This window comes from Balaenoptera physalus, assembly GCF_965194825.1.
Source record: "Balaenoptera physalus genome assembly, chromosome: 20".
Taxonomy (NCBI): domain Eukaryota; kingdom Metazoa; phylum Chordata; class Mammalia; order Artiodactyla; family Balaenopteridae; genus Balaenoptera; species Balaenoptera physalus.
This window is the reverse complement of record NC_138901.1, coordinates 20,313,160-20,332,949: the sequence shown is the minus strand read 5'-3', so window position 1 is coordinate 20,332,949 and position 19,790 is coordinate 20,313,160. Positions and strand designations below refer to the sequence as shown.

General features: G+C 56.2%; 1 protein-coding gene and 1 long non-coding RNA gene across 2 annotated transcripts; both read left to right on the top strand.

The window, feature by feature from the left end:
• The first annotated feature begins 1,351 nt into the window (after positions 1–1,351).
• LOC309651222 (uncharacterized protein) lies at positions 1,352–18,325 on the top strand. Its single transcript, XM_082443665.1, is given in 18 exon segments — positions 1,352–2,085; positions 2,901–2,983; positions 3,067–3,223; positions 3,699–3,860; positions 3,946–4,071; positions 4,249–4,469; positions 4,921–4,946; positions 11,729–11,860; positions 13,363–13,511; positions 13,514–13,591; positions 13,593–14,126; positions 15,219–15,301; positions 15,621–15,777; positions 15,965–16,126; positions 16,216–16,341; positions 16,435–16,655; positions 17,628–17,650; positions 17,985–18,325. Coding segments are annotated over 18 exon segments (3,006 nt in total). The 5' UTR covers positions 1,352–1,590; the 3' UTR covers positions 18,056–18,325.
• On the top strand, positions 4,956–6,026 carry LOC309650793. The gene is made up of 2 exons (XR_014257735.1): positions 4,956–5,172; positions 5,646–6,026. It is a non-coding gene; the product is annotated as an uncharacterized lncRNA (long non-coding RNA).
• Positions 18,326–19,790: the final 1,465 nt, after the last annotated feature.

Sequence of the window (19,790 nt, the reverse complement as noted above, 5' to 3'; positions counted from 1 at the left end):
CCCACTATCCGGTGCCTCAGAAGACGGGGAGCAAGGAGGAGGCAGGATGGGGGCTCTTGGGCCTCAGGGCTTCCCCGTAAGTGGGAGCAGAGAGTGCCCATTGTCACAAGGAAACTGAGACTTGAAAGGTACCGTGTCCAAGGTTTTCCAAGCAGTGATGGGTAGAGCCAGGCTTGAAGCCAGGTCCCAGGGAATCCAGAGCTCCGTCAACTTCACGGTGCTGCAGCTGTGGTCCAGGAATCCTCCTCCTGACTCTCCAGCCTGGTCTTGCTCACTTCCCCACCCCTGGCTCTCTCTAAACCCCGCAGCCAAAGCCAGAGGGCCAGGCCACGCCTCCAGTGGCACTGCCCACAGGTATCAGGTATCCCTGGAAAACGGGCCCCTGAGCTGGCGGAGAGAAAAGGGCTCTCCTGAGTGTTGGACTCCCCTCTCCGGCCTCAGCATCCTGCTCTCTGAAGCGGTGCCTTGACCTTCCAGATCTCCGAGGTGTCTTCCAGCCCGCCCGCCAGGCCCCTCTATCCCCTCCCTCCTCATGGTGCTCAGGCACGTACAGCTTTCTGGATCGGGTCCCTCCCCAGCCCCGCGGTGCTTGACAGGACAAACAGGGTTAATCTAGCCCCGCTGTGCAGCGACTTGCCTCTCCCTGGAGAAAGCAGGGGCTTTCTGGAACTTGCTCCCATCTTATCTGCAGAGGTTTGCCCCAACTCGTCCCAGGAGCAAGCATAGGTTCAGTGACATGTAGTTGGCAGGTGGTGGGATTATCAATCAGCCCCTTGTCAGCCCTGAGCCCGCTGGCTTTTGTGAGGATGCCAGTGCCATGGGGCTGAGGGCGGGGGTTGGGGGAGCTGGAGAAGAAGGAGGGGGACTGTGGGTGGGGGAGGAGAGGAGGAGAGGGGTCCATTTGGAACATCAGGGAAGTGACAGATGCTGGCCCCTCCGGTCACCTCAGCTGGAACTTGACTCAGGATCCCTCTCCTGTCCTCAGTCTATCCCCGTGGGCCCCGCATTCCTCTGTGTACCTCTGCCCGCCAATCCCCAGAGCCCGCAGGCTCGCACATGGGGTCTGTGAGAGGGACCACACAGGGCAGCGATGGGAAGTGGATTCTCAAACTGAGAGCAGGGAGCCGGCCACCTGCGGGCAGCAGAGAAGTCCAGCGGAGGGTGGAGTTGGCCTGAGCCTCTAAGAGTGCAGGCGGAGGCCTGGCAGATGTGATGCGAGTTTGCTCCTTTCGATTTTCTCCTGGAGTGTAGAGATGAACCTGTAATCCAAGTGTTAAAACCATGGCCCGGGGCAAAACACCGTTCATTCTGAATCATCACTTTTGTTGCATTAAAAAAAAAAAAAAGAAAGAGAGAAAAGAAAAACCCCATACCAGCCACGTAGAGGTGTGCAGGTAGCTGTGTTTGTCAGGAACGCAGAAGGAGTTGGCTTCCCTTTGGGGGAGGAGACATGGTCCCACAACTCCCTGGGAGGGGTATATAAGGAGCCTGGGGCTGGGGGTGACAGGCGCAGCCCTCGGGTTTCAGCCCAGCTCACGCCTCCTGCCAGCTTTGCTTGTGCCGCTGAGAGCTCAGGGCTGCTGCCTGGCCATGAGCACCACGTTTCTGCAGACTTCTTCCTCCACCTTTGGGGGTGGCTCAACCTGGGGAGGTTCCCTCACGCCTGGGGGAGGAGGCCTTGGTGGGGGGAGTCTCTATGGGGGAGGTGGGAGCCGCAGTATCTCAGCTTCTTCTGCCAGGTTTGTCTCCTCGGGGTCAGCAGGGGGCTATGGGGGCGGCTTCAGTGGAGGGGCTGGTAGTGGTTTGGGTGGAGGCTTTGGAGGTGGCCTGGGAGGTGGCCTTGGAGGTGGCTTTGGTGGTGGCTTTGGTGACTTCGGCGTTGGCGGCCTCCTCTCTGGCAACGAGAAGCTCACCATGCAGAACCTCAATGAGCGCCTGGCCTCCTACCTGGAGAAGGTGCGCGCCCTGGAGGAGGCCAACGCTGACCTGGAGGTGAAGATCCGCGACTGGTACCAGAAGCAACGGCCCACTGAGATCAAGGACTACAGCCCCTACTTCAAGACCATAGAAGAACTCCGAGACAAGGTGAGTCCTCAGGTGTCAGGGAGAGGGGAGCAGGTGGCTGGTGCCAGCTGCCTGGGGGAAATCCTTTCCTTCCCAGGTAATGATGTGTAACCTCGGCAAACTTGGAGCACGGGGAATGCGTTCCAGGTGTGGATGCCCGCAAACATCTGCTCAGCCTGGCAGTGCTGGGCATCCTGGCACGCTGGTCTCGACCAGTAGGGGCCGAGGAGGGGGCAGTGCTCACACCCTGCAGGGCTTTGCCTAGAGCGTCCCTTTGGTTTTTTTTGCAAGAACAGAGGTGTAGAGATGAACCTCAGGTTCTAGGAGTCCAGAACGCCAGGACTGCCTGCCTCACCCTTCGAATGTCTTGGGTGGCAAAAGCACTGTTGGACCTTAGGAGACCTGGAACTGGGTATGGGCTCTCCCAGCCACTCACTCACCCTTCACTCACCTGCACCAGCTTCTGCAGCTGCCCTCCAGTTTCCCCCTGACTGGAATGTTCTGTAGATGCATGGCTGTGTTAAGGTGTGCAGGAGGCTGGCGACCATGAGTTGTTTACAGGGGAGGCTGGTGGAGTACCCCCAAGAGGGCACCCTCTCCAGGCCAGGCAGTTTCCACAGGGAGTTCCCTGCAACCCCGGCTCCTTGGTCTTTCATGTTCTGGAGACGAGGAGGGTGGCTTGGGGCAGACCAAGTGGTGACTCTGCCCCGGGGTCCTACAGGCTTCCGTTGCTGGTGTCAGAGGGGAGATGTTCAGTGAGGGGTCCCGCCTGGGGTGCAGGGCGGGGAGAGCAGCAGGGAAGAGGGAGGGGTCCTCCAGCTCCCTGTCTCCCGCAGATCCTGGCGGCCACCATCGACAACTCCCGGGTTATCCTGGAGATTGACAACGCCAGGTTGGCTGCGGATGACTTCAGACTCAAGTATGCTCCCTCTGCCCCCTCTCCTGACTCAAGCGGCCCAGACCCCTCACCCTTCCTCACCTGGGTTCCCTCTTCCTTTCCAGGTATGAGAACGAGCTGGCCCTGCGCCAGAGCGTGGAGGCCGACGTCAACGGCCTGCGCAGGCTGCTGGATGAGCTGACCCTGGCAAAGACCGACCTGGAGCTGCAGACGGAGAGCCTGAACGAGGAGCTGGCCTACCTCCGGAAGAACCACGAGGAGGTGAGAGCCAGGCAGTGGCTGGGGCTGATGGGACACAGAGTGGGGCCTCTGGGGTCTCCTCATAGTTGGGGGAAGGGCTTCGTGGTTCAGATATGCACGCCCCCCAACACAGGGGTCCCCATGGAGAGGAAGGGGCACTGTCGACCCAGACCCCTTTTCTCCTCTGATCCATAGCCAGGCCAGGCGGCCAGTGGGCACTGCTGTCCTGATTTGCTTCATGAACTCACACAAGGGCCCTACCGTCTTGAGGTCTTCCCTCGGCAGGACCTAGAGAGGAGGAGGGACCCTTAGTGCTGAGGGGCTCGTGCGATCAAAACTCTTCACGCGCAGTGGGAAACAGGGGCCCGGGGTGGGTACGGGGCAGAGCCAACGTCACGTGGTGAGTTAGGGATGGAGCCGGGATTGGCACGTGGGACCCCAGACTCGGCTCTGGCTTCCGCCCTCTGTCTCTGAATGGGCCCCACCCACCCTGCAGGAGATGAAGGAGTTCAGCAACCAGCTGGCCGGCCAGGTCAATGTGGAGATGGACGCAGCACCGGGCGTGGACCTGACCCGCGTGCTGTTGGAGATGAGGGAGCAGTACGAGGCCATGGCGGAGAAGAACCGCCGGGATGCCGAGGCCTGGTTCTTCAGCAAGGTGGGCCTGACCTGCCAGCCCCGCTCCAGCTGCCTGAGCTCCTGGGAGGCCCGTGGAGCTCACTTGTCTTGTGCGTGACCTACAGACGGAGGAGCTGAATGAGGAGGTGGCCTCCAACACAGAGATGATCCAGACCAGCGAGACGGAGATCGTAGACCTGAGACGCACGATGCAGGGGCTGGAGATGGAGCTGCAGTCCCAGCTCAGCATGGTCTGGCTCCCGCCCCACCCACCCCAGCCTCTCCCACCCTCCATGGCTGTGTAAGCCTTGGCGTTCCCGAGCTCCCTTTGGGGATGTTCCTTGCGATCCATTCAGCCCCTCTCCCCAGGCCCTCGGCGGCTTCCTGTCTAGCCTGATGTGACGTCTGTTGGTCTGCTGCCCCACCAGAAAGCCGGGCTGGAGAGCACGCTGGCGGAGACCGAGTGCCGCTACGCCCTGCAGCTGCAGCACATCCAGGGCCTCATCAGCAGCATCGAGGCCCAGCTGAGCGAGCTCCGCAATGAGATGGAGTGCCAGAACCAGGAGTACAAGATGCTGCTGGACATCAAGGCGCGGCTGGAGCAGGAGATCGCCACCTACCGCAGCCTGCTGGAGGGCCAGGACGCCAGGCAGGGGCTCGGGTGCAGGGGACAGTGAGGGAGGGGCCAGTTGTGGTTGAGGGGGGAGAGTCATCTTAAGTGCAGCATCTACAGTGAAAAGAGAACAGAACAAGGAGTAAGAGGTTCTGGACTCTGCGCTCTGGTCTTTGGCCGTTACCTTGGGCAGGTCATGTCACCTCTCTGGACCTGTGTGCCTTCTGTAAATGATAGCAATTGGGCTTGTGGTCTTGGATTTAAGGCTGGTTCCATTTCCAGCATGAAATAGATGGGGTGTTATCTTAGATCAGAATTTGTGTGCTTGGGGGTGGCTCTCAGGATGTCCCAGGCTTTAGAGAAGTCAGATGTGGGAGTGAGGGTGGTGTGAGGGCTGGGGAGGACGGCTTAGCTGTCTCCTGGGGCCTCCTGTAGGCAGACCTGAGCTTTTGTCCGTTGCTTACATCTGCTTCCCCCTCTCTTTCAGGATGGCTGGCATTGGTACCAGAGAAGGTAAGAGGCTTCACTCTTCTTTTTTTTTTTTTTTTTTTTCTGGCCACACTGGGCAGCATGTGGGATCTTAGTTCCCCGACCAGGGATTGAACCTGTGCCCCCTGCAGTGGAAGTGTGGAGACTTAACCACTGAACTGCCAGAGAAGTCCAAGAGACTTAACTCTTCCTGAGTTGAGGGGAGAGGGAAGCTATTGAAGCCACATTTCTTCTTGGAATGGGGAGGAAGGTGAAAGAGGCCAAGCATCCCAATAGGGTGGGGACATGCCCATTCCAGTAGGTACCTCTTCCCCAGTGGGACCCCTCTATCAGCCCCAGGTAGGGCTGGGATTGAAGATTTACTCAGAACCTTCCAGGATGAGTAAGCTTTGTCCAGGGCATAGCCCCCCCACTGCCTCCCCCCCACCCCGCCCACCCCACCTTCATGCACTTATGGTAAGATGCCCATGATTAATTTCTGTTTATGTACAGCTTAAAAGCCCTAACATTCTTGCTCAGTGCAAAGCATACCTGCCGCCGCCGCCGCCAATCTCTTTGACGAGTGATTCAGCACCAGTCCTCCTGGCAGCTCTGGGAGGATAGGCCAATGGCCATTATCAGGGGTGCTGTGCAGTTCTCCCAGAGCTCAGCCAAGGTGCTGGCCCCTTGGGAGGGAGGACAGGGAGAGTCTCCCACTCTAAAGCTTGCCTCTTCTTTCTACAGCCTCCCTGGGAGGTGGTGGCAGTGGCAAAGTCCGTATCAACGTTGAGGAGTCAGTGGATGGGAAGGTGGTTTCTTCTCGAAAGAGAGACATCTAAGTGCCCAGCGCAGGAGAGACACCCCCGTCATCCCCACCCTCCCCAGGCTGAGTGGACAGCTGGCCGGAGGGACCAGAAAAGCAAACTCCAGGCCCTGCCTTCAGAGGGTCCAGCTCAAGGGGTCCCTCATGTCCTAGTTGGGTGCTTCACATGCTTTCCCGGACCCCGCTCCAGCTTTCCCACCTCCCTTAGAGCAGGGAGGTGCAAGAAACAGCTGTATTGTGTAACAAGCTCATAGATTGTACCATGTCCATGCAATAAAGAATTGCTTTTCCTTTTGCAAATATCTCTTGGTAGTATGTCCAGTTTTTCTTGTTGGTGGTCTCTGAGGAAGCCCAGGGCCCACACGCTGCCATCTGCCCCTGACTTTGAACTCGTCCCTGCGTGGTCACTCTTTGGGTTACCTGGGGCGCCTGGGACAAATCAGGTGGCTCAGATGACTTGCTGTCTTGCTTACCCCATTTAGTGATCACGGAAGCAGGATGCGGGGTTCCTTAGAGCAGTGTGTTGTACTTAGCACAGGGCTGGACACATGGACTAATCACTTACTGGATGGTTGACTGAATAGATGGCTCTTGTTCGCCACTGTATGGTTGGCACTGTGCTAGGCACACCCACCTATGGGTCTCATTTAATCAGCTGCCGGTGGTCAGGATTTATTATTCCATCTTAGAGATGAGGGAACTTAGAGAAACTTACAGATGAGGAAGTCAGGCTGATGACTTGCCCAGAGGCCTCATGGATGGATCGTAAGCAGCAGGGCTGGGGCTGGGCCCCACACCTGTATGACTCCAAGACCAGGGCTTGTTCTGGGACCCCAGGCCCTGGTTCTTAACAGCTCATTGCCAGGACCTTCCTCCTTGCTTCTGGCCCTCACCATATGTACCCCCTGAACCTCCCCTCTTTTCCAGCCAGGCACACCTGACCTCCAGAGCGGCTGAGCCAGTTCCCCTCTCTGCCCCCCCGCAAAGCTGGTCCCCATCCCCTCCGAAGCTGCCATCTCCCCACAAAGCACTGAAAGTGCCCAGAGGGAAAAATGCCAGCTCCAGGAAGTCCTCCCTGATTTCTCCAAGCTTAAGTCCAAAGCAACACCAACCCCTACTTGCCCTTCTCTGTCTAAATCCTGCTCCTGCTCTCCTGTCACCGGTCTCCACCGGAGGGCTCATTAGAGCAGCGATATCCATGCGCACCTGATTTGTTGCTTCTGGTTTGGGGCTGTTTCCTCTGGGATTCATAGCCCCTGATAGAGGGCAGGGAATGAGGAAGTGGAGAACTCTGGGTGCCTTGGCTGGGCTGGGCTCCGGTGAGGATTGCGGGGAGAGGGAGAACCGGTTTCTTTGTTCTACTGGGAAGAGCAGGTAGGAGGTGCCGCTGTTCTCCTTAGAATCAGATCATTTGGGAGGAGGGCCAGGCCCTCTGAGAGGGAACCCGTAGGTCTCGCTGGGTACAGCTCCTCACCCAGCAGCCATGGCTGGAGAGAAGGTGGCATCTGTTATTTCTGGGGGAGATTTAATCTAGAATGTGTCTCCTGAGTACACACTTTGAGGCCAGATTTCCCTGGGGCCGGAGGAAGGAAAGGGAATTTATTAAGTGTCTGCACACTGCCAGGCTCTGGGCAGGGCATTCAATGGATGGCATCTCATTTACTCTCCAGACAGCTTTTGAAGCTGGGGGTCAGACTTCAGCGGCAGTTTTCAGAAGAGGAAACCGAGGCCCAGGGAAGCTGAGTCACTTGAATGAAGCCATAAACTAGGAAATAGTGAAACTGGGTTTGGGACGGTCTCTCTGATTCCAGACCTTTGCTTTTCCCTGGATGCCATAAAGGTGACAGAAGCTGGCAACACCTTCCTTAGAGGGTGTGCTGGTCTGACACCCATTTCTTTTTTTTCTTTTTTTAAAAAATATTTATTTATTTGGTTGTGCCGGGTCTTAGTGGCAGCAGGCAGGCTATTTAGTTGCTGCATGCATGTGGGATCTAGTTCCCTGGCCAGGGATCGAACCCAGGCCCCCTGCATTGGGAGCACAGAGTCTTATCCACTGCGCCACCAGGGAAGTCCCTGAAACCCATTTCTTAACCTCTAGGGGCAGCCTGTTCAAGTGTCACACAGCCATTACAGTCAGAAAGGTTGTCGTCACATGCCACCTTGGTCTCTCACGCTGTGGTTCAAGCCCAGAGCACCAGGTTCCATGTCCCCAACATCCTGGGATCAGCCAGGCTCCTTTTGGGAACTCTCCGACCCCACTGAGGCCGGGCTGCTTTTCCTGTCTCGCCGACTTCCGGGCCTCTGTTGAGAGGGCTCAGGCCTTCTAAACAGCCACCGAAGAGTCTTCTTTGCTTGCAAAAATAACCACATCTGCAAAGGTGCAGGGTGTCGTGGGGGCTCAGCCCTCATCCAGTGAGCCTTCTCTCTGGGCCAGACCCTGAGCTGGGGGTGGGTGGGAAGGGGAGGCTGCTTCTATCTCCCCCGAATCCCCATTCCTGCTCTGCTGGGATTCAGGGACAGGCTATCAGAGAAGCCCTTGCAACCTGCCAAGTCCTGTCCCCTGCCTGACTGTGGAGTGAGATGCCCACACCTAGGGATAGCTCATGCCTGGCTGAGCCCTTAAATCATCTTCGGGGCAGAGATAGCCCGCTTCCTGGCCCTGGATGGAGGTGGGGCTGGCTTTCCAGCCAATCCGGGAAGCAGGCAGCAGGCCTCTCTCCTCCCCACAGAGAGGGCAGCTTTGGGACTAGGGATTAGGGCCCCGGGCGTGTCCTGTGTTCAGGCTGGCCTTCCCAGAGCAGGCGTGGGGCATGCCCACCCCTCTCTCCCCGAGGACTTTGGTCCCTGTTCTCCTCCGGGTCTCAGTTTCCGCATCTTTAAATGGAGGCGTCTGACTGGACGAGATGATCTCGAGGTTGTCTCTGAGCTGCTCTGCGTCCTGGGACCTCCGAAGGGAGCCTGGCCTGTGGGATCTGCGACAGCAGGGGCTGTGTCTGCACCCTGCACTGCTGAGCTGCTCTGCGTCCTGGGACCTCCGAAGGGAGCCTGGCCTGTGGGATCTGCGACAGCGGGGGCTGTGTCTGCACCCTGCACTGCTGAGCTGCTCTGCGTCCTGGGACCTCCGAAGGGAGCCTGGCCTGTGGGATCTGCGACAGCAGGGGCTGTGTCTGCACCCTGCACTGCTGAGTTCTCAGAGGGGTAGCTCAATAAATAGCTGTTGCACGAAGGCATGAACTTTCTTCTCTTCTGCTCTTTCTTGCCTTAGACATGGCTCTGGACATTCGCTCATGTCTTGGGCATGTGCCCACCTTGGGGTCACCTGTCCCTCCGTGGGCAGCTGGCGGCACGAGGGGAAATAAGGAGGTGGCAGCTTTTCCCATGAGATTTGCAGCTGGGGTGACCCCACTTGATACCATTCCTGCTAGATATTCCTTCTCACCTAAAGCCAGCAGACAGCGTGTCTCTGAAACAGCTTCTCGGACGGTTAGCCAGAGCTCCCCTGTGCCGGGAGCAGTATTTGGAGGACAAAGCCCTTGTCCTCAGGGAATGTAAGACTGAGTGGGGGAAATAAGACAGGAATGCCACCAACTGTCACATGTCTGGTTGCCGTGGGTGCCGTGCTGGCTGCAGAGACCAGAGAGGGAGGCGAAGCAGCGAGCTGGCCCTGGATGGAGGAGGCCCAGAAGAATTCTCTGACGGGTCATCTAACAAGGAGAAGCTCGCATTTCCTCATTTGTAACAGGGAGGGAAGAGTAACCTTCCGCCTGCCGGGAGCTCCTGTGGGTCAGGTGCTTCTCAAATACTAACTCATCGAATGCCTATTTTTCAGTTGCGGTCGCCGAGGCACTGAAAGGTTGAGTAACGTTCCCAAGGTCACACAGCCAGTCTGTGGCAGAAGTAGGGTTGAAACAGGTCCACCTAACTCAAAGCCTTTGCTGGCCTCGCTGGGTTTCTGGGGAACCCTGGTGGTATAAAAGGGATTTTAGACAGCTGATTATGTAGAAACGTGAAGCCCTGAGGCCTTGAGGCTAGTCTGGAGAAGGCTTCTGAGGATTGCTGTGTCAAGCAGGTGTCTCTGAGGGTGGAGGGCTGCCAGAGGGCCCGGGTCCACCGTCTGGGGTGGGTCTGCCTTTCACAAGAGACCCCTCCCCTGGGGGGGAGCCTTAGGACCCTTTGGGAGGTGGTCAGCCAGCCTGGGCTCTGGGCCCCCTGTTGTCCAGGGAGAGAGGGAAGGAGGGAGGAGCCTGACCCAAGATTCAAGCAAGGACCGCTGGGTCAGGAGCTGGGGGATGAGGTCTAGGCCTCAGCTTTGCAGATGAACAATCTGGTGACTCTGGATAAATTTTGGAGAACGAGAGCCTCAGAGGGCATTGCTGAAGGAAACTTAGAAGTCATTTCAACATAAGGCCCGCAGTGAATCAGTGGTAGAGCTAGAGATCCATGCATTACTCTTCCCTTCCCACTGCCCTGGGCCTTGGCATTCTGGGTCTCAGTTTTTCCCACGTGTGAAATGAAGGAGTTGGATGGGGAATTTCCTACGACAATTTAGGCTTTGACATTTTGCGTTGAGTAAGTACCCTTACAAGCCCCCGAGCTTTGGAGCTCACATCAGGTCAGACGGCAGACAGGCTGACCATCAGGCCAACAGCTGCACAGGCCTAACCACTGTGGGATGCAGGACCATCTACCAGCTGGGTCTTGGGTGACAGGAGGCCTGAGAATGGAGAGGGCAAGAGAGAAGGCCCTCTGGATGGGACAGCGGTAACACTGGCCTGAAAGGGATCGACCAGGCAGTAGTTAAGGGCGCAGACCCTAGAGCCAGAGGTTTGAATCTTGGCTCTGACATACTCAAGTTTGGGCAATGTAGTTAACCTCTCTGGGCCTTTGTTTCCTCATCTGCAAAAAGGATACAATAACAATAGCAGAGTTGTTTCAAGGACCAAATGAAGTCATGCATGTAGAGTGTTTCACACAGTATTCAGAAATGTTAGCTAGTGTTATTTTATTATCTTTTAACACATACAGAATGGAACCCTCAGAGATCAGACACTGAGTTTGCAGCAAGGCTCCAAGACACCAACCGGTGGGGTAGAGAGAGCCAGATGCCAGTTTAAATCTTGACTTCATGGTGACCTTGGACTAGTGACTTAGCTTCCCTGAACCTCAGCTGCTGCATCTATAAAATGGGGCGAATAAAACCCCTCTCCTGTTGTTGTGTGACAACCTGTTAAGCTCAGCTTCCTCTGCAGGGGTCGCTCATAAATAGGGCTTTCCCTCCCCTTCCCTGGAAACATTATAGTGGAGGTGATTTTGCCAGAAAGCAAAGAAGGAAGCTTTAGACATGTGGGCAGTGCCTCAGCCCCAGCACTCTGTCCTGCCCCATTTGGACAAGGGCTGGGAGAGGAGAAATGGGGTCCCCAGGATGGGTCTCTACCCAGCTCCTTCAGTAGCGCTGGCATGTGTCCCCCCGCCCCATGGGCCCTGGGGTTCACTTGGGGTCAGAGGAAGGCATTCAGGTGTCAAGGCATCACATACCCTGCTCGGGAGGGGTGCAGAGGGGCCGTGCCCTGACCCTGTGAGGGAGGCATGTCCTGGCCACCATGGGGCTTTGGAGGATCTGTGGTTATTGTTCCTCTAAGAGGCGTTGGCTGAACCTGCTCTTCAGCCCCAGGAGGATTGTCATTCCAGGTCTGGCAGGTTCCATTAATCACCTTCTTGTCAGTTTTGATCCCCACTGAGAGAGCGAGGGCTCCTGCTTTGGGCTGAATCACACGTTTTCAGAGAGAGAGCTGAGCCATCAGTTTGGGCAGGAAGGCCGGGCAGGGTCAGGGGTCAGCCTGAATCCCTAGCCTCCCCGTGATCTTAGAGCACCGCAGCCTGGCCTGGCTCTCTCCCTGACACTGACACCCGCTGGGGGAGACGCAGGCCCACCTCCCTACCCATAGAAAACAAAGGCCAAGAAAGCCCTGACTCCGAGCCCTCCTTTCTGGTCTTGCTGAGTCAGCGAAGGGGCTTCCAGCACAACCTCAAGCTTGTGCCACCTCACCCCAGCTCCTGGCCTATCCCACCCAGCCCTTCAGGCTGCTGTGGGCAGGCAGCTCCCAGGAGGCCATTCACGGCAACCTTGGCCCCCTTGGTGAGTGGAGGCTTGGAACTCGAGTCCAGTGTCCTGCACTCTCAGCCCTGGAAACTCTCCTTCTCTCCCGGGCTTCTGAGAGGCCAGCTCAAGGCCCATTTCTTTTTTCATTCAGCCTGAGTGGTGAGGCCTCCTCCGCCGGCTTCCTAAGTAGACCCTGAGTTTCAGTCACATCCCAGGTTCCTCGGCAGAGACCCTGGCCCCAGGCTCTGGGTCACATCCTCTATGTGGCCTCTTGGTCAAACACTCACAAGCTGGGGCAGGTGTCATGTGGTTGGGGGGCTAGAAAGAGCCCTGCTCAGTATTAGAAGACTTCCTTTCTGGACGTGGCTGTGGCTCTGTGGCTGCTATAATGGAGTAATTCAACCCATGGGCCAGGCTGACCTAGGGCTTTTTGACCTCGACACTACTGACCTTCTGGGCTGGAGAATTCTTTGGGGCGGGGGCTGTCGTGTGCACAGTAGGATATTTAGCCACATCTCTGGTGTCTATCCCCCAGATCCCAGTAGCATCCCCCAGTTGTGACAACCAAAATATCTCCAGACACTATCAAATGTCCCTTGGGGAGCAAAATAGCCCCTGGCTGAGAACATCTGAATTGATCTATGGTGACAGAGTTGGAATTATGGGTATGTTAGGGGCACGGAGTGTATGGGGGGCGATTGACTGGGAAAAGGTACGATGAGCTTTATGGGGTGCTGGAAATGTTCTGGGTGGTGGTTACACAAGTAAACACATGCTTAAATTTTCATACGTGGGTAAAAATGCATTAAGCTGGATGCTTATGATTTGTCCATTTCACTGTAGGAAAAAATGCCTAAAAAAATGAGCCTAGTGTAGACAGGACCAGACTTGGGTTTCAGTCCTGACTCTGCCCTTAAGGCTCAAGTTTCCTCCTGTGTAAAATGGGGATAATAGGAGTACTCACCTTATTGGGCTGTTGCAAAGATTAAATGAGGCAGTCAATATAAATTTCTTAGCCCAGTGCCTGCATATGGTGAGGGATCTCAGGGTGTTAGCTATTATAATGTGCAGGGCCACTTGCTCTTTCTATGCCTCAGTTTCCCCAGCTGTGTTGGACGGTCCCTAAGGTCCCTTGCCACCATGACTTTACCTGATGGTCTTGGAGCCATTTTTTTCTCAGCCTAAAAGCCTTCAAGGTTGTTGATTCTACAGGACCAAGCAAAGTTTGTCATTGTTGCTGGGAGCACTGGAGTACATGAAATGCTGAGAAAGATGCAGAACATTCCAGTCAGACCTCTTAGAAACAGGAAGAAGGGAGGCAGAGGGCTGAAGTGACAACACGGGGCCACCTTGCAGCCACCCTTCCTCGGCAGAGGCTCCCTGGCAGACCGGTGCAGCTCAGTCCCGGTTCTAACATTGGGTGGGGCCGATGGGAGTGAGTTCCCTAAGTGGAGAGGTGAGACAGAATTCAGTTGTCAAAGGGTAGTCTCAAGTACAACACCGTTCCCTCTGAATCATCACTTTTGTTAAGGATTAAGAAAAAAAAATGCCCCCTCCCCCAATGGCACAACCCACCCTGGAGAACGGAGGTAATGAGCTTGTGGGAAACAGACGTGCAGTTGGCACCAGTCAGAGGGTGGGGAAGGGAGGAGAGAAGATGGGGCAACCGTCCAACCCCCTGGAAGGTGTATAAAAGGCATCCACTCCGGGGAAGAACCACAGACCTCAGCCAGGCCAAGCCAAGATCCTACTGCACCAGCTCTCTCCCCATCTCGCTCTCACCATGAGCAGTTTCCTGCAGAATTCCTCTGCCAGCTATGGAGGTGGCTTTGGGGGTGGCTCCTGCAAGCTGGGAGGAGGTCGCAGTATCTCTACCGGCTCAACCCGGTTTTTCTCTGGGGGATCAGCTGCGGGCTCTGGAGGTGGCATAAGCTGCAGCTTCAGTGGAGGGGCTGGTAGTGGTTTGGGTGGAGGCTTTGGAGGTGGCTTTGGAGGTGGCTTTGGAGGTGGCCTTGGAGGTGGCCTTGGAGGTGGCTTTGGAGGTGGCCTTGGAGGTGGCCTTGGAGGTGGCTTTGGTGACTTCGGTGGTGGCGATGGCAGCCTCCTCTCTGGCAATGAGAAGATCACCATGCAGAACCTCAACGAACGCTTGGCCTCCTACCTGGGGAAGGTGCGCGCCCTGGAGGAGGCCAACACCGACCTGGAGAAGAAGATACATGACTGGTATCTGAAGAAGAGCCCAGTCAGCCAAGAGCGCGACTACAGCCCCTACTTCAAGACCATCGAGGACCTCCGGGGCAAGGTGAGTCCTTGCAGGTCGAGGAGGGTTCCTCTGAGCGGGGCAGAGATGCGATGGCCAGGAAAAGCAGGGTCCCTAGGGACCAGAAGGTGCAGTGTGGGCAGAATTCTTACCCTTCCTTTGGGGGAAAATCTAGTCTTTTACTGCCTATCAAGCATCTCTATTCCTGATGGGCTTTCTCAGGCTATGTGTTCTCTCCCATTATTCATTTTTATTGTTCTTACTCATGCCAACATTTTTTACTGCTTTCCAGTTATGTTATTAGTGACTTGATCTCTATAATCCTAACCCACTGGGTTATTTGGAAGCTGTGCTGGGTTATTTGGAAGTTTTAAAAGCCACTAAGAATGGCTAAAACCAACAGAGAAAGGAATGCATGTTCATTCATTGGTTTGGGAACACTATTTTGTAGGGGCCTCCTTTAAACTGGCATTCTCAATTGGCAGCGAGCAGGTAGGGGAGATGCAGGCAGAGGCTTAGGCAGTGCTAAGCTGAGATTCTCTCCGTCAAGGCCTGTCCATCACGCTGTGATGCCAGCTTGTTGGAACAGAAATCCATCTGCCTGGGCCGAGTCCCAGCTATGTGGGGTGGATTTTAAATGTTTTGGAACACAAAAGTTTAGACAAGAAATTCAAATGGATGGGGGTATTTGTTGGAATTCCACCCTGCTCAGAGGGGAGGCCAGCTCCAGTGATGTTATTATGAACTGTGAGGAGCCAGGCTGATTCTGTCCTGATCTTAAGGAGAAGAAAGGCTCTCAAGACAGCGGCCTCGAGAGGTTGCCAGTCTGACGCTGCAGAGAAGTGACTAACCACAGATGTTCTTGGTGGGGTCGTTCCCCTGAAATGTACATCCCGATCTTTCCCACCATGACCAGACATAGAATGATGGAGTGACAGAACAAACCAAGGGGACCTGTCCTGTCTCTCACTTTACAGAAGAGGAACTGAGGCCCAGAGAGAAGTGCCCTGTCCCAGCTCACAGGGGCAGCGAAGAGGCAGAGTCTGATGGCCACCCGTCCTGCCCGTGTTTTCTCAGTCCTGCTCCCCAAGCTTGTGGACCCTCCAGTGGTTGGTTACCTTTTGTATTTTGCAGATCTTGGCGGCCACCATCGACAACAACCACATCATTCTGGAGATTGACAACTCCAGGCTGGCTGCCGACGACTTCAGGCTCAAGTGAGTTTATTTCCCTCATTCCCCTTTCCCAGCAGTTATAGTTTTAGACAAATGTTCCTCTGAGCAATGTAACCAGAGCATCCCAGGAGTGAAGGTCTTGTGGAAGTAGCAGAGTCCAGTGCAGGGGTAGTGGAGTGTCTAATACCATTTCTTCCTTCCTTCCTCCCTCCCTCCCTCCCTTCCTTCCTTCCTTTTTTTTTTATTGGAGCAGAGAAAGGTTTATTGCAGGGCTAAGTAAGGAGAATGGGTGACTTGTGCTCAAAAACCCAAACTCCTAATACCATTTCTATTTTGTTTTTTCAATTTAAAAATCCTTTAGGTATGAGAACGAGCTGGCCCTGCGCCAGAGCGTGGAGGCCGACACCAACGGCCTGCGCAGGGTGATGGACGAACTGACCCTGCTGAAGACCGACCTGGAGATGCAGATTGAGAACCTCAAGGAGGAGCTGACCTACGTGAAGAAGAACCACGAGGAGGTGAGAGGTGGGCTGTGCTTGCCATGGCTGAATCACCTTCAGTGATGAGGGGGAGCCCTCTGCCGCAGCCAGGCTCAGCCCTCCACCGTGGGACCTGGAAGCACTTTCCAGAACATTCCAGTAGCATTCAGAGCCAAGGAGGGGCAGGCTGAGGAACTTCATGCATCTTCCTTTTCCATCCCTACAGGAGATGAAGGAGTTCAGAAACCAGGTGGTCGGCCAGGTCAATGTGGAGATGGACGCCACCCCAGGCATTGACCTGACCCGCGTGCTGACGGAGATGAGAGAGCAGTACGAGGCCATGGCGGAGAAGAACCGCCGGGATGCCGAGGAATGGTTCCGTGGCAAGGTACCTGGCCCTCTAACCTCGCTGAGCCAGGGGGTGCTCGGGCCTTCCAGCTGGGCTCTTCCATCACCTTGGTCCTGCTTGAATTCCAGAGTACAGAGCTGACCAAGGAGGTGTCTTCCAGCACCGCCATTATCCAGACCAGCAAGACAGAGATCACGGAGCTCAGGCATACACTCCAGGGTCTGGAGATTGAGCTGCAGTCCCAGCTGAGCATGGTACACCTGCTGCCCCTGCCCAATGGCTGCCCCCTCTAGGCCCCTCCCCCTGGCCCGGCTCCCCTCAGACCTTCTCCTCTGCTGCCCCACCAGAAAGCCGGGCTGGAGAGCACGCTGGCGGAGACCGAGTGCCGCTACGCCCTGCAGCTGCAGCACATCCAGGGCCTCATCAGCAGCATCGAGGCCCAGCTGAGCGAGCTCCGCAATGAGATGGAGTGCCAGAACCAGGAGTACAAGATGCTGCTGGACATCAAGGCGCGGCTGGAGCAGGAGATCGCCACCTACCGCAGCCTGCTGGAGGGCCAGGACACCAGGTAGGTCATGTGGGAAAGTGACTGTGGAACCCTGGGCTGTCAGGGCAGGCAGGGCCTTAGGGATCAGGCCCTTGTGTCTGGGAGGGAAGGACACCTGTCAGCTTAAACAGCCTGGACCAAGGGCCAGGACCACAGCTTCCTCTTTGTCCTCTGGCATCAGACTGTAGGGGCATTTCCTTTAACTTTTTTTTTTTTTTTTTTTTTGCAAGACCGCATGTCTGTTTATTTATTTATTTATTTATTTATTTATGGCTGTGTTGGGTCTTCGTTTCTGTGCAAGGGCTTTCTCTAGTTGCGGCAAGCAGGGGCCGCTCTTCATCGCGGTGCATGGGCCCCTCACTATCGCGGCCTCTCTTGTCGCGGAGCACAGGCTCCAGATGCGCAGGCTCAGTAGTTGTGGCTCACGGGCCCAGTCGCTCCGTGGCATGTAGGATCTTCCCAGACCAGGGCTCAAACCCATGTCCCCTGCATTGGCAGGCAGATTCTCAACCACTGTGCCACCAGGGAAGCCCCCTTTAACTTTTTAATTCAGGCCTCCAGGTTAGATTGGCAGGACTAGGGACTATGGAGAAAATATCTCATATTGGAAAAGTATTAGCTTGGATTCAGGGCAGCCCAACAAAGCTGTTAAAATAGAGATTTAACTGCCTTCAGACTATCTGCAGGGATCAGGCCATCCTTGTGGGATCAAGGGAGGGGTAAGGGGTCGAGTGAAGCAGAGGGAGGACAAGATGTCCAGCAAATGCCTAATAATATCTCCTCCTGAGGCTTCACAGACAGACAGACAGACAGACAGACAGGACAGGCCTGGGAGTCACCTGCTGCTGCTGCTCTGTGGGGCTGGGGGCACAGCTGGGAAAAGAGCCCAACTCAGGGGCTCCAAGTGATGATCTGAGCGACTCCATCTGAGGACAGGTAGGCGGCTGTCCTCAGTGGCCGTCCGCTCATGGCTGCCTCTCTCCTTTCTCCCAGGTTGCCCGCCTTCGCCACAGGAGGTAAGGAAATAACCCAGTGGAAGAGGCGTTGAGCCTCCTGCCCTGTGGGCGGGCTGGGCGGCAGTGCCGGGTTCCCCAGTGTAGGGAGGGCGGATGGTACTGGAGCAGAAGTGGTCACGTGCTCCTCTGTTTTCCTTTCAGAATAGGTGGCTCTGTCCCCGCAGACCCACGGGGCTGTCGTGGAGGAGTCCCCCAGACAATAACACAGTCCCCATCAACTACCCCCCCCACACCACCAGACTGACTAGGGGTTTGGGGCCCTCCTGGGGGGCCTGAGCTGGCCTGAGCTGGGTCTTCTCCAGCCTGAAGGTCTTTTGCCTCTTCCATTTCCCAGGAAGCACCATCATCTCTACTAGCGGCACCACCGGCTCCACTCGCCGCCTTATAGAAAAAAATAAGCCTTAAATCTGCTGGGCAGCCCCTCCCTCTGTCTTCAGCACCCAGAGGAGAGAGCTGACGGTTCCCTGCAGGAGCAAAGGAGGGACTGCAGGACCCGAGGCTCGGCCACTCCGCTCTCGGCCCGCACCCACCCCCCCACCCCCGAGGACAGCCACTCCCCGCCCTTCTCTCTGGGTCTGCTTCCTCCTCCCCCTGACCTGTCTCCTCTGATTCCTCCGCTTCTCTACTAAACAGAAAAGCTAATTCAATAAAGTTTCCCACTTTCTTGCAAATGTATTTTTGATTCTGGTTTGGTTTCTGAGGGTGGCACCTGCCAAGGCCCTGACTGGGGGCGGCGGGGGGAGGTGGGTGGGTGAGGTCGGGCTGAGCGGCCCACTCTGACGAGCCCCGGCCCAGAGAGCTCCCAGCTGGGAGGGACACAAGGCACCCGGGCCGACCGTCAGCCACGGGGTCGATAATGACAAACACAGGGCCACAGCTGGCTCACGGGTGATGGCGCCTTGCAAACATGCACATGCGGGAAAGAGGTACAGAGGGCTTGGGGCAGAATGCAGGGCTGGTGTGGGGAGAAGGAGGCCTAGGACAATTGCTCCAGCCCCAACTACTGCCTTCCTGCTTTCTGCGGAGACAGCTTCCTTTGGGCACCCTCACCTGCAGCCCCCCCACGCCTCTGCTTGCCCCAAGGTCCTGCCATTCCAAGCCACTCAGTAACCAGATGCACGACTCAAGGAGTGACCTCAGCCTGTGCTGACACTGACCCTCCTCCCCGCCTCCCCTCTGGACCCCTCTTCCCCCTGCTTCTCTGGACATCCCAGCTTAGATGTGCAGCCTCCTCTGGCTCTGCTTACTCCTCACGGGGACGGGTCCCCTGAATTCTGACATAGGCAGTCTTCTCTTTTGCTTCTTCACCCCGCCCCTCCTCGGGCCATCTGGGACATATCCATGGTCACAATTACCAGTATGTCCTGATGACTCTCCACCAAGGCCCCTCTCCTGTTCCAGTCTCACACGCCCAGATGAGCCGGCCGTCACCTCCTCAGATCCACTCATCTGAAGGAACATCCCTCCTTCTCTCAGATCTGGGCCTTCCTGGTCCTCCATCCCAGAGGACCCAGAAATCCAAGCCAGGAGCCTGGGCGTCCTCTTGGCTCCCTCTCTCCTTCACCCCCTCACAAGTTCATGCCGTGGATGCACAATGTCCTTAATGTCTTAACTTGCTGGGCAGGTTGCCGCAACCTCCCTGGCCTCCCTGCCTCCAGTTTGAGCTTCCCCTTTATCCGTGCTTCACACGCCAGCCAGAGCCATTGCTGGAAATGGAAAGTCCTCCTCCTGGCTTAGAGATGCTGCAATAGCTCCCCACAGGCCACTGAGGAAAGTCCAGACTCCTCACCAGCCAAGAGGCCACCGGGGTCTGGCTTCTTCCGGCCTCTCTCTGGCCCTAATTCTACACTAGCTTCTCCCCACCCACCCAGAGGTCCTGCCACTCCAAACTGTTCTCAGTGAGCCAGCCACATGGCTGGACCCCTCAGGCCGTTGTTCAATGAGTGACCTCCGTTTGATCTGACCTTCCTCCCCTGTTCTCTTTGTTTTATTGGAGACCACCAGGTTTTTATTCAACACTCCGACTGAGATGGACACCCCCTCCTCTGTGGCACCCGGAGAGAGTGGGGTGCACTCAGGTGTTGGCATATCTGTGCCCTCCTGCCCGGGTGTTGACCGTAGACCGTGTGTGCTGAGGGGG